Source organism: Syngnathus scovelli, chromosome 3 (genome assembly GCF_024217435.2).
Source record: "Syngnathus scovelli strain Florida chromosome 3, RoL_Ssco_1.2, whole genome shotgun sequence".
Lineage (NCBI taxonomy): Eukaryota > Metazoa > Chordata > Actinopteri > Syngnathiformes > Syngnathidae > Syngnathus > Syngnathus scovelli.
Genome location: NC_090849.1, coordinates 8,780,342 through 8,792,925, shown reverse-complemented (window position 1 = coordinate 8,792,925; position 12,584 = coordinate 8,780,342). Strand labels below are relative to the sequence as shown.

At 44.1% G+C, this 12,584-nt stretch overlaps 2 protein-coding genes across 3 annotated transcripts in view; both read left to right on the top strand.

Moving 5' to 3' along the window:
• The window catches only part of LOC125965777 (patatin-like phospholipase domain-containing protein 7), a 32,389-nt gene extending 30,332 nt beyond the window's left edge, over positions 1–2,057 (top strand). Inside the window, exon 6 of the mRNA XM_068650137.1 lies at positions 1,699–2,057. Within this exon, the coding sequence (XP_068506238.1) occupies positions 1,699–1,767 (69 nt within the window). The 3' untranslated portion in view covers positions 1,768–2,057. The remainder of the gene's footprint in view (positions 1–1,698) is intronic.
• Positions 2,058–3,882: 1,825 nt separating this feature from the next.
• The window catches only part of zfr (zinc finger RNA binding protein), an 81,975-nt gene continuing 73,273 nt past the window's right edge, over positions 3,883–12,584 (top strand). For both annotated transcript variants that reach the window (XR_007490668.2, XM_049764191.2), the window contains exons 1-2: positions 3,883–4,010; positions 4,152–4,233. Coding sequence is in view for 1 of the 2 variants with exons in the window: in XM_049764191.2 (XP_049620148.1) it covers positions 3,974–4,010; positions 4,152–4,233 (119 nt within the window). In the remaining variant the exon portion in view is untranslated. The remainder of the gene's footprint in view (positions 4,011–4,151; positions 4,234–12,584) is intronic.

Here is a 12,584-nt window from a genome sequence, read left to right as displayed (position 1 = left end):
TTCTTTGATAATACGATAATAACAGAAGTTGCTACAACTTCACGATTCAATATGTAGTTCTGTGCACTGCAAAATAAATGTCTTTTGATATATTGCCCAAATAGCTGAATGACCTTTAAAGAACTGTGTAATGCATGCCTGATGTTTTTCTCTAAATCATGGACACGGCCAGAGTCGTCGTGACCGTTCAGTATTTGATTATATCTTGTGTTTTATAACTTGTGTTTTAACTAAACGTCATATGTTGCCTAATGCGAGACGCCAACTTTTTGATTACTACTGAACGTTCTGCACAGAGGGAAATATTTTGGCCTAACAAAGAAAAGATACGGTTGGAAACATGATTAAACTAAGAATATAATGACGTAAGCAAAGACATGAAGTATCAAAAGCACAAACTTTCGATAGTCAGGTAAGAGCAATAGATTAATGATGTCACAGCCAAAAGCTAACATAAATTCGCACAAGATGACACATTGGAAGAATGAGGTACGACAGTGTATGTCCAAGATTGGAGAAGAATGTTCACAGGAAGGTCACGTGGAGATAAAGTTAAAGTCCCAATGATCATCGTCACACACACATCTGGGTGTGGTGAAATTTGTCCTCTGCATTTAACCCATCCCCTGGGGGAGAGGGGAGCAGTGAGCAGCAGCGGTGCCGCGTTCGGGAATCATTTGGTGATCTAACCCCCCAATTCCAACCCTTAATGCTGAGTGCCAAGCAGGGAGGCAATGGGTCCCATTTTTATAGTCTTTGGTATGACCCGGCCGGGGTTTGAACCCACAAACTTCCAGACTCAGGGCGGACACTCTACTACCAGGCCACTGAGCTGGCTAAACCAGCAGGTGCCAGAAGGAGCCACCCGAGAACTCGGCCAAAGATGATCGCCAAGGCCGAGAGACGGGATGGAAGACAACAGCCCCCTCCACACACACACACACCAACAGCCCCCCACCTACACACCGAATCGCCCATAACCAGCACCACTCCCATGGAAGCAGACTCTCCTTCGAACTTGCCCCACCCCGAAGACTCATCGCCCATCAATCCCGGCCCACAATGTGCTACTGAATATAAAACTGATCTAACAACCTTGGACTTTGCCTTTTCTGAATGGAGACTTTCCGCTCTTGAAGGGCCCAGCGCTGTATTGTACTTTCCTGAAAACAGAGCTTTTTGAACAAGAATTGTGATTGAACTCAACCAATGTGTGTAAGTCTAATTTCTGCTTCAGTGTCTTTGCATTTTCCTAAATCTGAAGAAATCAAACGAACACGCAGTGAGTAAATTGGATAACAGGTGATTGGCAAAGGCTTGTGCCGTGAGGCGCATCTAGCGCGCTCCCTAAATTGTGGAGAAAATCCAACACCTTCTTTAAGGGATTTGATAGCCCATTCGATTTCTGATCTGAGTGGTGGTAATTGTGGTTCTGTTTCTGGTTCTATCTGGTCCAATACTTCTTCTGCATCATTTTCTGCGTACATCCCCTCATAGTACCTCCTCCATCTGTCCACAATTGCCTGATTCTCGGTCAGTGTGTTGCCGTTTTCATCCTTAATTACCCAAAGACCGGGTTGAAAAGTTTTTGTGAGACTCTTTATTTCTTCATACATTTCTCTGCTTTTGTTTTTTCTCATATGGTCCTCAATTTTCTGGCACTTTTTAACCAGGTATGTCTTCTTATCCTCCTTGAAGTGTTGTGGAACAGGATGTGCCATCGGCCCAGACAGGGAGTACCTTACGAGAACACCTCAAGGTCGGTGAGAAACGAGAACAACATCACGTACTGGTAGTCGGGCTTCGCGGGGAAAACCCAACCGCCTGACCTCAGCGATAACACCTAGACGGGGAGGAGATGGCCATCGACCAATCTTCACACAATGTTTTGCATGTTTTAATATTCATATTGTGTTTCTTTAAAACTGGGCAACCTGGAGGAATGTGTCGTCTCTTGTTGTGGGTCACAAGAACGCACGAGTTTTGGTGTGAGGGACCCGGGACCCAGGCGCCTGTATTAGCTTGCTTTGTCAGGAATAAACAATTGGTAAATTCGGTCTGATTGATCTACTGGTCTTCTCTTTGACAGAATGAACTCGCAAAATTGTTAGGTGCGCCAGTGTGTGGATTAGGACATAGCAACTCATGTGTTAAGTGTTGATTGCAATTTGGAGTCAGATCAATAACTAAAATCTGTAGCCTAACAGGTCGGAAACTAAGGATATACAAATGAAGTATTCAATGTGCAAAACATTTAAAGTAACATTATACTTGTTTCAACTAACTTTTCATTTGTTATAAATGTATTATTTCTTAACTTGTTTGCAAAAAAAAAAAAGGGACACAAAAGGTGCAAAGGTAAATGTGCAAAGCCCAATAAATTACTACAACAAAAAATCTCAATAAGAGTAATTCGGTTTCTACTTACAAACCCGATCGCGGAACCAATTAAGTTCGTAAGTAGATTTACTTGCCTCGAGTTACCACTGTAATGTTATGTGTGTCAGACCTCGGGCATAGCTGCCCGCGCTCTAACTTACAGTAAGTTACTGATAAATAAAAAATGTGCAAGAGGTAAGAGTGCCAACAATCTGTATTTGATTTGTTGAAAAGTGTATAGCTGGGGTCACCAACCTTTCTTAAACCGAGAGCTACTTCCTGGGTACTGATTAAGGCAAAGTACCAGTGTGACACACACTTCTGAAATAGCCAATTTGCTCAATTTAGCTTTCACTATGTGTTATTATTGTCATTTCCAGTTCACATGTAAGTGTGACTTTAACAAGAATAGCAAAAATACAGTCGAACCTCGGTTTTCGACCACAATCCGTTCCAGAAGGCAGTTCGAGAAGCGAATCGGTCGAATTCAGAATCTATTTTTCCCATTGCAAATAAGAACAAATTTTTAGTCCGTTCCAAGACTAAAAAAGACGTAGATATTTAGAAAATAATTAGAAAGTTTTGATGTACTTTCCAGAATTTAAGTGGACCTAAGTGCGCAGGGAGTTTAATTTTGTCCGATCGCGCAACTGCAGCGCACCGCCGAACGCGCAACCGTAGCGCGTCGCCGACCTCGCAACTGCACCGCGCTGGTCGCATTATTGTGACAGAGCCGTCGCTGAAATTTAGAAAATATTTTTAAGTCCTGATGTACTTTCCAAAATTTAAGTGGACCTCAGTGCGCAGGGAGCTTAATTTGGTCCGATTGCGCAACCGCAGCGCGCTGGGCGCTCACTGTCGCAGTGCTTTAAGAGCGTCTTTGTGTTTTAGGATGGCTTTACTGCTCCCACTTGCTTTCTTTGGAGGCATGATTAAAGGTTAATGCACTCCTCAAAGTATCGAAAATACAATAACTATGGAGTCAGTCGGCATCCGGGCCGCGCGGTCGGGTTTTCTCGGGTCCTCCCGGCTCATCTCGCGAGGTTCGACCTCCGAATTTTGTTCAACAACCGAAGCAAAACAAATCTCGAATTTTTGGTTCAAATTACGATTTGTTCGAGAACCGGGACAATAAGAAACCGAGGTTGGACTGTAAAATAAATAGATGCAGCTCACCGACAAGTGCCGTTATTTGAGCTAATTTTAGAACAGTCCTGCGGGCGACTCATGCGGTCCTCACGGGCGACCTGGTGCCCGCGGGCACCGTGTTGGTGACCCCTGGTGTATAGTATGTTAACAAAAATGAAGTCCTCCATCAACGGGGGATCGTTAAAATGCACGAAATCTGCCCTCGGTCGTCGACTTAATTCTGGTGACGACATTCAAGGCACTTAATAGTCATATTGGCCACTAATATAAACTCAATACATGTACATGAAGCTGCTGAACCTGACGTCTGTCTGTCTGTCGGTCTGTCTGTCCGTCCGTCTGCATTGGCTTTCGCGCAGGCGCTCGGACGCCATTTCCGGGTGCGACATGTAATACTGTGTAAATACGCTGACCTACTCGATCGTCGCTAGAATACACAAAACCAATGATTCCCATATGTCCTGTTGTATCCTTCACCTATGGTAAGTGTCATGACAAAAAATGTTTTCATTTTACGAAGCTGTAGACACAGTATCGACATAAGAAGCTCATTTGTCGATGGAGTGCTCCGTTTAGCTTATTGCTAACAGTTAGCTTAGCGTAACTCTCCATGTCCTCCGCAGTGCCCAGCCGGCTTGGTGAAGATGCCAAAATGGCTACCGGCAACTACTTTGGATTCACTCATGGTGCTGCCGCACAGTATAGGTAAGGCGATCACGCTCCCCGAGCTTTCTGATGAGCGAGAAGGTCGTCGCACACGGCATGTGTCGATACAGTTTAGAAAATGCTTTCCACTGCTGCCATTGTTCATGCTGGAAGGGGAGGATGGGTGACAGTATCTCTCTGGTCCAGTGGGATGTGAGCAGGCATTCAGAGTACCAGTGTACTCACTCAGTCAGAGAAACAATGATGACAATCTCTTTGCCGTAGCTGGTTGTGGCAATTCCCATTTCCCGTCTATCAGAATTTCACCATGCTGTGAAGACTTGTGACCACAGCTGTAGTTGTTACCTGAAAATATAGAACTTTAGCATTGATCTTTGTTTAGGGCAAATGTATTATTCCAATGACTAGCAGGTAATGGAACAAACTGTATAAACAGGATTTCATAATCTGTACCATACCTGTCCATACATCACTAAGAGCACTTATAAACATGCACCATGATGTTTTATAGTAGCTATTTCCAACCTCGTCAAAGGTCTGTCATCACAAAGGCACAGAAAATATAATAATCCTTCAATGAACCATATTGTAGCATCATATTCCCAAGTATTATGCTACGTTCAGACCAAACGCGGTGTGATCTTTACTTGCACTTTGCTTTACTCACTGGCGTTTGACTTGCCGGGGTTTACCGGACACAGCAGATTCATTTGTGGACACGAAGGAGAAGGCAAGATACATGACATCGCTTAGTAGACAACTTTTGCACATTACTTTTGTTTTTTCTTTGAGGTATGACTAAGTCCTCGCACTTTTTGGAAAACATGGCAATCCAGTGGCTGGTGGGGTGGGGTGGGCGTGATAAATACTTTGGTTAATGTTGAACACTGTTGCTCCCTTGGTGCAGTTCGATAGCTGTACACAAGTAATTACTAGATATTAGGGCTGCACAATATGTTGAAAGAATATCAATGATATTGGCCCCTCCAGGTGAACTTTGTTTTTTTTGGCCACGAACCTGAAATTTTAGGTGCTCAAGTAAAAGATTTTGGGGCATTCACTATGAATTTATGTTCACTATGTTATTGATCAATTGGCTGAAGTGTGGAGCAGAAATTTGGTTGGCAATAAAAAATAGTCAAGAGTCATTCTTTACTTTAACAAAAAAATTCTTGGTTGTACTGTCTCAAAATGTAGGGGCAGGATACCACCAGTCTGAAGCTCTGCCCATGGAATCTGCTTATTACAAAGACATGCAAAGTTTCTTATGGAATTGTTTACTTTTATCTAGGACTGCAGGATATATTGAAAAAATATCGATATTGCAATTATCACCCACACAATTTGCATATCACAAATATATGCACTAATTTTCTTACAGAATTGTATGGTTTTATCTAAAGTTGACAAGTCAGGTGCAAACTTAGGGTGTTTTCACACCTGGAGCCTTTTAAAAGAACCGAACTCAGACCTCAGATATGATATTAGTTTTCAATGCTACACGGATGACACCCAATTATATATGCCGTTATCGATGACAGATCCACAGGACTGCTGTAATCTCGAGGCGTGCCTTGTGGAGATTAAGCAATGGATGTCTCTCAACTTCCTTCGTCTTAACCCGGATAAGACTGAGATGTTGATAATTGGTCCTACTCGTTATCAACATTTATTTAAGGAAACCACTATAACTATAGATAACCGTACTATCACTCAGAGTGATACGGTAACTAATCTCGGGGTAATATTTGACCAAACGCTCTCCTTTCAAAAACACATTAAGAATATAACCAGGATTGCGTTTTTTCACCTTCGTAATATTGCTAAGATTCGTCCTATCCTCTCGACCGGGGATGCGGAAACTATTATACATGCGTTCGTCACGTCGCGCCTGGACTACTGTAATGTATTATTCTCTGGTCTTCCTAAATCCAGTATCAAAAGTCTACAGTTAGTGCAAAATGCCGCTGCGAGGCTGCTCTCACGGTCAAGAAAATTTGATCACATTACCCCAATATTAGCCAAATTACATTGGCTCCCGGTCCATTTAAGATGTGACTTCAAGGTTCTTCTACTAACCTATAAATCACTGCATGGCTTAGCGCCTTCATATCTCGTGGACCTAGTCGTTCCTTATGTTCCGTCTCGTAACCTTCGTTCGCAAAACGCTAGTCTTTTAGTTATACCGAGGGCCAAGAAAATGTCTGCAGGGTCTAGAGCATTCTCTATTCGGGCTCCAGAGCTTTGGAATGCCCTACCAATGGATATTCTACTACCTCAGTAGAAACATTTAAGACACGTTTAAAGACACATTTCTATGAGATGGCCTTTAACTAACTTGTGATGGCCGATTTGGCCGGAGTTTGTTCTGTTCTCTCTGCCCACCTCCTCCCCGGCTGGGGAGGGGGTTAGGTGGCTCAAAAGCTGATAGCGGCTGGCTGGATTCTCGGGGACCAGTTCGGGATGGGGGAGCTGCGGCTCGGCCCCCTTGAGGACACTGCCAGGACAATCGAGGGCACCTCCGACATCCATTTTTTTCATTGATTTTCATATTATGTATTACCTGTGCACTCTCTGCATCCATTACAACCTGGTGATCCTGAAAGGGGGATCCTTCCACCTGTGGTCCTTTCTCAAGGTTTCTCATTTTCCCCTGGCAGGGGTTTTTTGAGTTTTTCCTTGCCCTTTTGGGAGCTTATGATCAGGGGATGCTTTGAGAATAATTGTCAATTTTGGCTATGTGAAGCCCTTTGAGACTGTGATTTAGGGCTTTACAAATAAACTTGACTTGACTTGACTTGACCTCTTTAAGTGGACCAAAAAGTGGACCAAGAGGAAACGAACTCAGTTCTTTTTGTGTTCACATTGTGAGTGTGTTTCAAAGAGGACCGAGTTCTCTTTCTAAGTCAAGTCAAGTCAAGTCAAGTTTATTTGTATAGCCCTAAATCACAAACAGTCTCAAAGGGCTTCACATAGCCAAAAATTGACAATTATTCTATAAGCGTCCCCTGATCTTAAGCTCCCAAAAGGGCAAGGGAAAAACTCAAAAAAACCCTGCCAGGGGAAAATGAGAAACCTTGAGAAGGGACCACAGATGGAAGGATCCCCCTTTCAGGATCACCAGGTTGTAATGGATGCAGAGAGGGCACAAGTAATACATAATATGAAAATCAATGAAAAAATGGATGTCGGAGGTGCCCTCGATTGTCCTGGCAGTGTCTTCAAGGAGGTTGAGCTGCAGTTTCTTCATCTTGAATTAGTCCCCGAGAATCCAGCTAGCCGCTATCAGCTTTTGCGCCACCTAACCCCCTCCCCAGCCAGGGAGGGGGTGGGCAGAGAGAACAAAACAAACTCCGGCCGAATCGGCCACTACAAGTTAGTTAAAGGCCATCTCATAGAAATGTGTCTTTAAAGGTGTCTTAAATGTTTCTACTGAGGTAGTAGTTCTAATATCCATTGGTAGGGCATTCCAAAGCTCTGGAGCCCGAATAGAGGATGCTCTACAACCTGCAGACATTTTCTTGGCCCTCGGTGTAACTAAAAGACGAGCGTTTTGCGAACGATGGTTACGAGACGGAACATAAGGAACGACTAGGTCAATGAGATATGAAGGCGCTAAGCCATGCAGTGATTTATAGGTTAGTAGAAGAACCTTGAAGTCACATCTTAAATGGACCGGGACACCACACGTAACATTATAGCGCTCAGAGGGTGTATTGCCATGGACCACTCGGTGAGTCCTGTCTGATAGATAGGAATAGAACCAGCTTAGTGCTGACCCTGAGATACCAACACAACTTTTAAGACGCCCTAATAAAATATTGAAGTCTACAGTGTCAAAGGCAGCACTAAGATCGAGTAGTAACAATACAGACGACGTATTTGAATCCATAGCTATGAGGAGATCATTAGTCACTGTAGCAAGTGGTGTCTCTGTGGAATGATTAGCTCTAAAACCAGACTGAAAAGAGTCATATCGATTATTAGTGACCATGTAATCAATAAGCTGCTGCGCTACTACTTTTTCAAGAAGTTTTGCTATGAATGGGAGGTTTGAAACTGGCCTATAATTACTGAGACAGTCCGGGTCAAGATTTGCTCGCTTAAGTAGCGGTTTAATAATAGCGGTTTTAAAGGCTGTTGGCACTATCCCAGAGGAAACAGACAGATTGATTATATTTAAGACGGACGATCCTAAAATTGGAAATAATTCCTTAAGTAGTTTGGCTGGAAGCGGGTCGAGTAAACATGTTGTTTGTTTAGCCGCACTAACCAATTTTGTGAGCATTTCAAGGGACACGCTTTTAAAATTTGAGAGGGTTATTGCATGATCCCCAGCGCTAGTAACCGGCGGAGCGATTGGAATGATATTCTTGATCTCGTCCCTAATGGACTCAATCTTTTGAGCAAAAAATTTCATAAACTCGTCAGCTGAGTGGAAGGAGCTATCGGGGTCGGCTGGCGCAGAGTTAGCTTTGCCAGTGTATCAAATAGGTATTTAGGATTGTTTTTATTGAGATTAATGACTTGCGAAAAATGAGTTTTTGCTAAGATAAGTGCATCTTTATATTTCAGGAGGCTGTCCTTCCATGCCTGATGGAAAACCTCAAGTTTGGTTAAACGCCATCTGCGCTCATGCTTTCTACATAATTGTTTAAGCGTACGTGTTTCATCTGTGAACCACGGAGTTGGCCATCTACGGCGAGTTTTCAGACGTAGCGGCGCCACAGAGTCGATGGCTTTTAATAATGTCGCATTGAATTCATTTGTAAGATTATCAATAGAGCCGCTGTATGCGGGAAACATGGCGGTTGCCGGCGACAATAACTCAGATAGCACAGTTGCAGTCATGGAGTTAGAATTACGGCTGCTATAATTCTGATGTCTTTGACAAGGAACTAAAATTTCAAATTTTATTAAGAAATGATCAGACAAAACAGCAATGTATGGCAGTACTGCTATATTTGAGGTTGCTAGTCCCCGAGATAATACCAGATCTAAGGTATTTCCATTCTTATGCGTTGCTGCCTGTACAACTTGCGTAAAACCAAACGTATCGATTAAAGTCTGAAATGCCGAAGTCAGTGGTTCTGACGGTGAATTCATGTGGATGTTGAAATCACCCATGATAACTATATTATCTGCATTTGTCACTAGATCAGCCACAAATTCTGAAAATTCATCCAGGAAGCCAGAGTAAGCCCCGGGTGGACGGTAAATAACAGCAAGACAGAATGACGGTAAAGCAGTTGATCGCAGAATGAGAACTTCAAATGTTTTAAATACGTGAATTGAGCGAGGCCTAAATCTAAGCTCAGAATTTGAGATGAGGGCGACACCCCCACCCTTTTTTCGAGGACGCGCCACATGCGAGCTCACAAAATTTGGAGGTGAGGCCTCGTTAAGTGGCAGCAGTTCATTAGGTTTTAACCAGGTCTCGCAAAGACCAAAAACGTTTAGATTATGTTCCGTGATAAGGTCATTAACGAGAACTGCTTTCGTATGAAGCGATCTAATATTCATAAAACTGAGTTTAAGTGTAATCGGTCGATCAGGGTGAGTATCTATCGAAGGATTTTTAAACAGGATGCGAGTAAAATTGTGTTCTCTAGGCCTAACATCACCTCTCAAAAGTTTATTAGCGAGGTGGGATGAAACGACCGTGGGAATTTGATGGTGAATATTTGTTACACATGTGAAGTTATCTAAAACAGGCACCGTTTCATCAGCAAGACCGGTCGGGACGGAGTGATTGGATTTGTCTCCTACCCCAGTAGAAAGTGTGTTTGTGTACTGTAGCACTATTCAAAATGTCGCACTCTAGTCTACACGAGGAGCTATGTGTATGCTGAAAGTCTAGCCTAGCGCTAGTTAACTTTAACTTAACAGACTCCAAATCCATCCTCACAGGTGGTTTAATCACCTGTGCCCTGGCCTGCTCTAAAGTGACCTGTCATGAGTGGCTCAAACAGTAATCTATATTCCTAGAAAGAGTGAAGGCGCCTTCACGGTTAGGGTGAAGGCCGTCCTTCCTCAGCAGGTCAGGGCGGCCCCAGAAGGAGGACCAGTTATCTATAAAATACAGTCCCTGCTTTTTACAGAACCCAGCCATCCATCGATTAAGGGAGACTAATCTACTAAACCTCTCATAAGTGCCTCTCCCAGGCAGGGGGCCAGAGACAAATACTCGATGCCGACTCATCTTTCTGGCAAGATCAAAAGTCCTCGCTATGTTTTTCTTTGTGATCTCTGATTGTCTCATCCTAACATCATTGGAGCCGACGTGTATCACTATGTCTGAGTAGCTAGTGTTGGTGGAAGTACACTGTTGACTAGGCCTATTGCGAGTCAGCTCCCTAAGATTAGCTTCTATGTCGGGTGCTCTGCCCCCAGGAATACACATTACCGTGGCTGGATTTTTAAGCGTAATGTTTCGGGTAATGGAGTCACCTATGACCAAAGTGCGAGGGGCAGTAGACCGGGATGACTTTGGACGGCTATGCGTCTTACCTGGCTCATCGCGATTAGCAAGCCGCTTGGGCCTAATGCTAACCGGGCTAGCGGGCTGACTACAGCCCGTGTCTGTGTCCGCCACAACTACTGTTATCGCACTATTCTGCTCTAACTGGCGGACACGTCCCTCTAGCAGAGACAACCTCTCTAAGAGAAGGGTGCAGTTGGTGCACGAAGCCGTGCAAACCTCTTGGTCCGCTGCCATACTTTGTGTCCGGAGAGCGACGTTGTGGTTCAGTTCAGCCTTGATGGGGCCTCAGTCCTCTTTCTGTTCACACTAGGTCCTCTAGAGCTCTCACACTCCCACTGCACTGCATTCTGGGTAGTTTTTGATATCCCCTGACTCCCTACTTCTTCGCATTTTATCTCGAGTAGCTAAATACTTTAGTTTTGTCACTTTTATTCTGCATTGTATAGAAGTTTTATCAAAACCGGCTGCTTTCATTCTCAGAAAATTCTTGAAATACTTTCGCATTACGGTGGGTCGTAGATAGTTGTGATTTAATGCTGTCGTCGTTCCAAATTCTTAAAAGACATTCCGTTTCGTCTTCTCCCCAAAGTATGCCGCGTACAGGTGCCGTGGCAGAACTTTGAACGGCACATGCTTCTCTACGTTTACTATTAGAACCGCGGTCACGACCACGACTTGGTGCTGCCATACTTTGGATTCTCTGTTCTCTACAGTTTTGTTTTTGCGCCTGCAGTCACGTGACCAATCTACGGCAAGCCAAGGAGGTTACAATACAGTGCAAAAAGGCGAAGTGAACCCAGTGCGCTTTGTGTTCACAATGCACAGATTAGGTGAACCGTACCGTTGACTTTTTAGCGGTCTCAGTACGGTTCGTTTTAAAGTGTTCTGAGTACGGTTGGCGCGTTCACATATGCGCAAAAAATGCTGAGTCATCGATCTAAGTTCGCTTCGAGGGCTGAAAGGGACCAAGTGTGAAAACACCCTAATATAGCGTTTATGGAATATGAGTTAAACAGCAAAATTCACCCATGATTGTCCAATCGCAGGGGGCAGCCATTTTGCCACTTGTTATCGACTGAAAATGACGTCAGAGTTGCCAGGTCTCAGGTCACAACCAATCACGACTCAGTTTCAGAAAACTGGTGAGTCGTGATTGGTTGTCATCTTGATCATAATCAGCTTTATTGACCAAGTTTGTGCATGCCAAACAGGGAATTTGACTCTGGTTGATCTCAGCCTCTGTACGACATTTAAGTGACTGACAACATTCAGGCAACTAACAACATTGAAGTGGCGAGAGCAGGATGTTATTGCGCAGTGATGTCTCTGAGTCTCGATGAGTGGTCTGAGTTCATCAGAGCGACAGCCTGGGGGAAGAAGCTGTGTCTGTGTCTGCTGGTTTTGGCGTACAGCGTTCTGTAACGCCTGTCCGGAGGGGTGTAGTTTGAACAGACTGTGACCTGGGTGAGAAGGGTCTGCAGAGATGTTACTTGCACGTTTCCTGGTCCTGGACAGATACAAGTCTTGGATAGATGGGAGGTTGGTCCCGATTATCTTTTACGCAGACCTAATTTCCGTTGCTGTCTGTGCTTGTCGTGTTTGGTGGCCAATCCAAACCAAACAGTGATGGCTCAATCAGTAAGTCACATGACTTACAAACGGGAGACCCGGGTTCGATTCCCGGCAGGGGCACAATATGAGCAATGAGCGATTACCTTACCAACAGTCAGTGTGGGTCCTTAGGCAAGACCCTTAACGATACCGCTTACCTCAGAGATAATGAGAGTACAAGAAACGAAAGACATGCCGGCTCAGACGTTGCCCGGACAAACAAGGTCTGCGTCAGGTGCTGGGGAACCAGGGCACCCTGATGAAAAATGGGCCACTGGAACAAGACACAAATGGG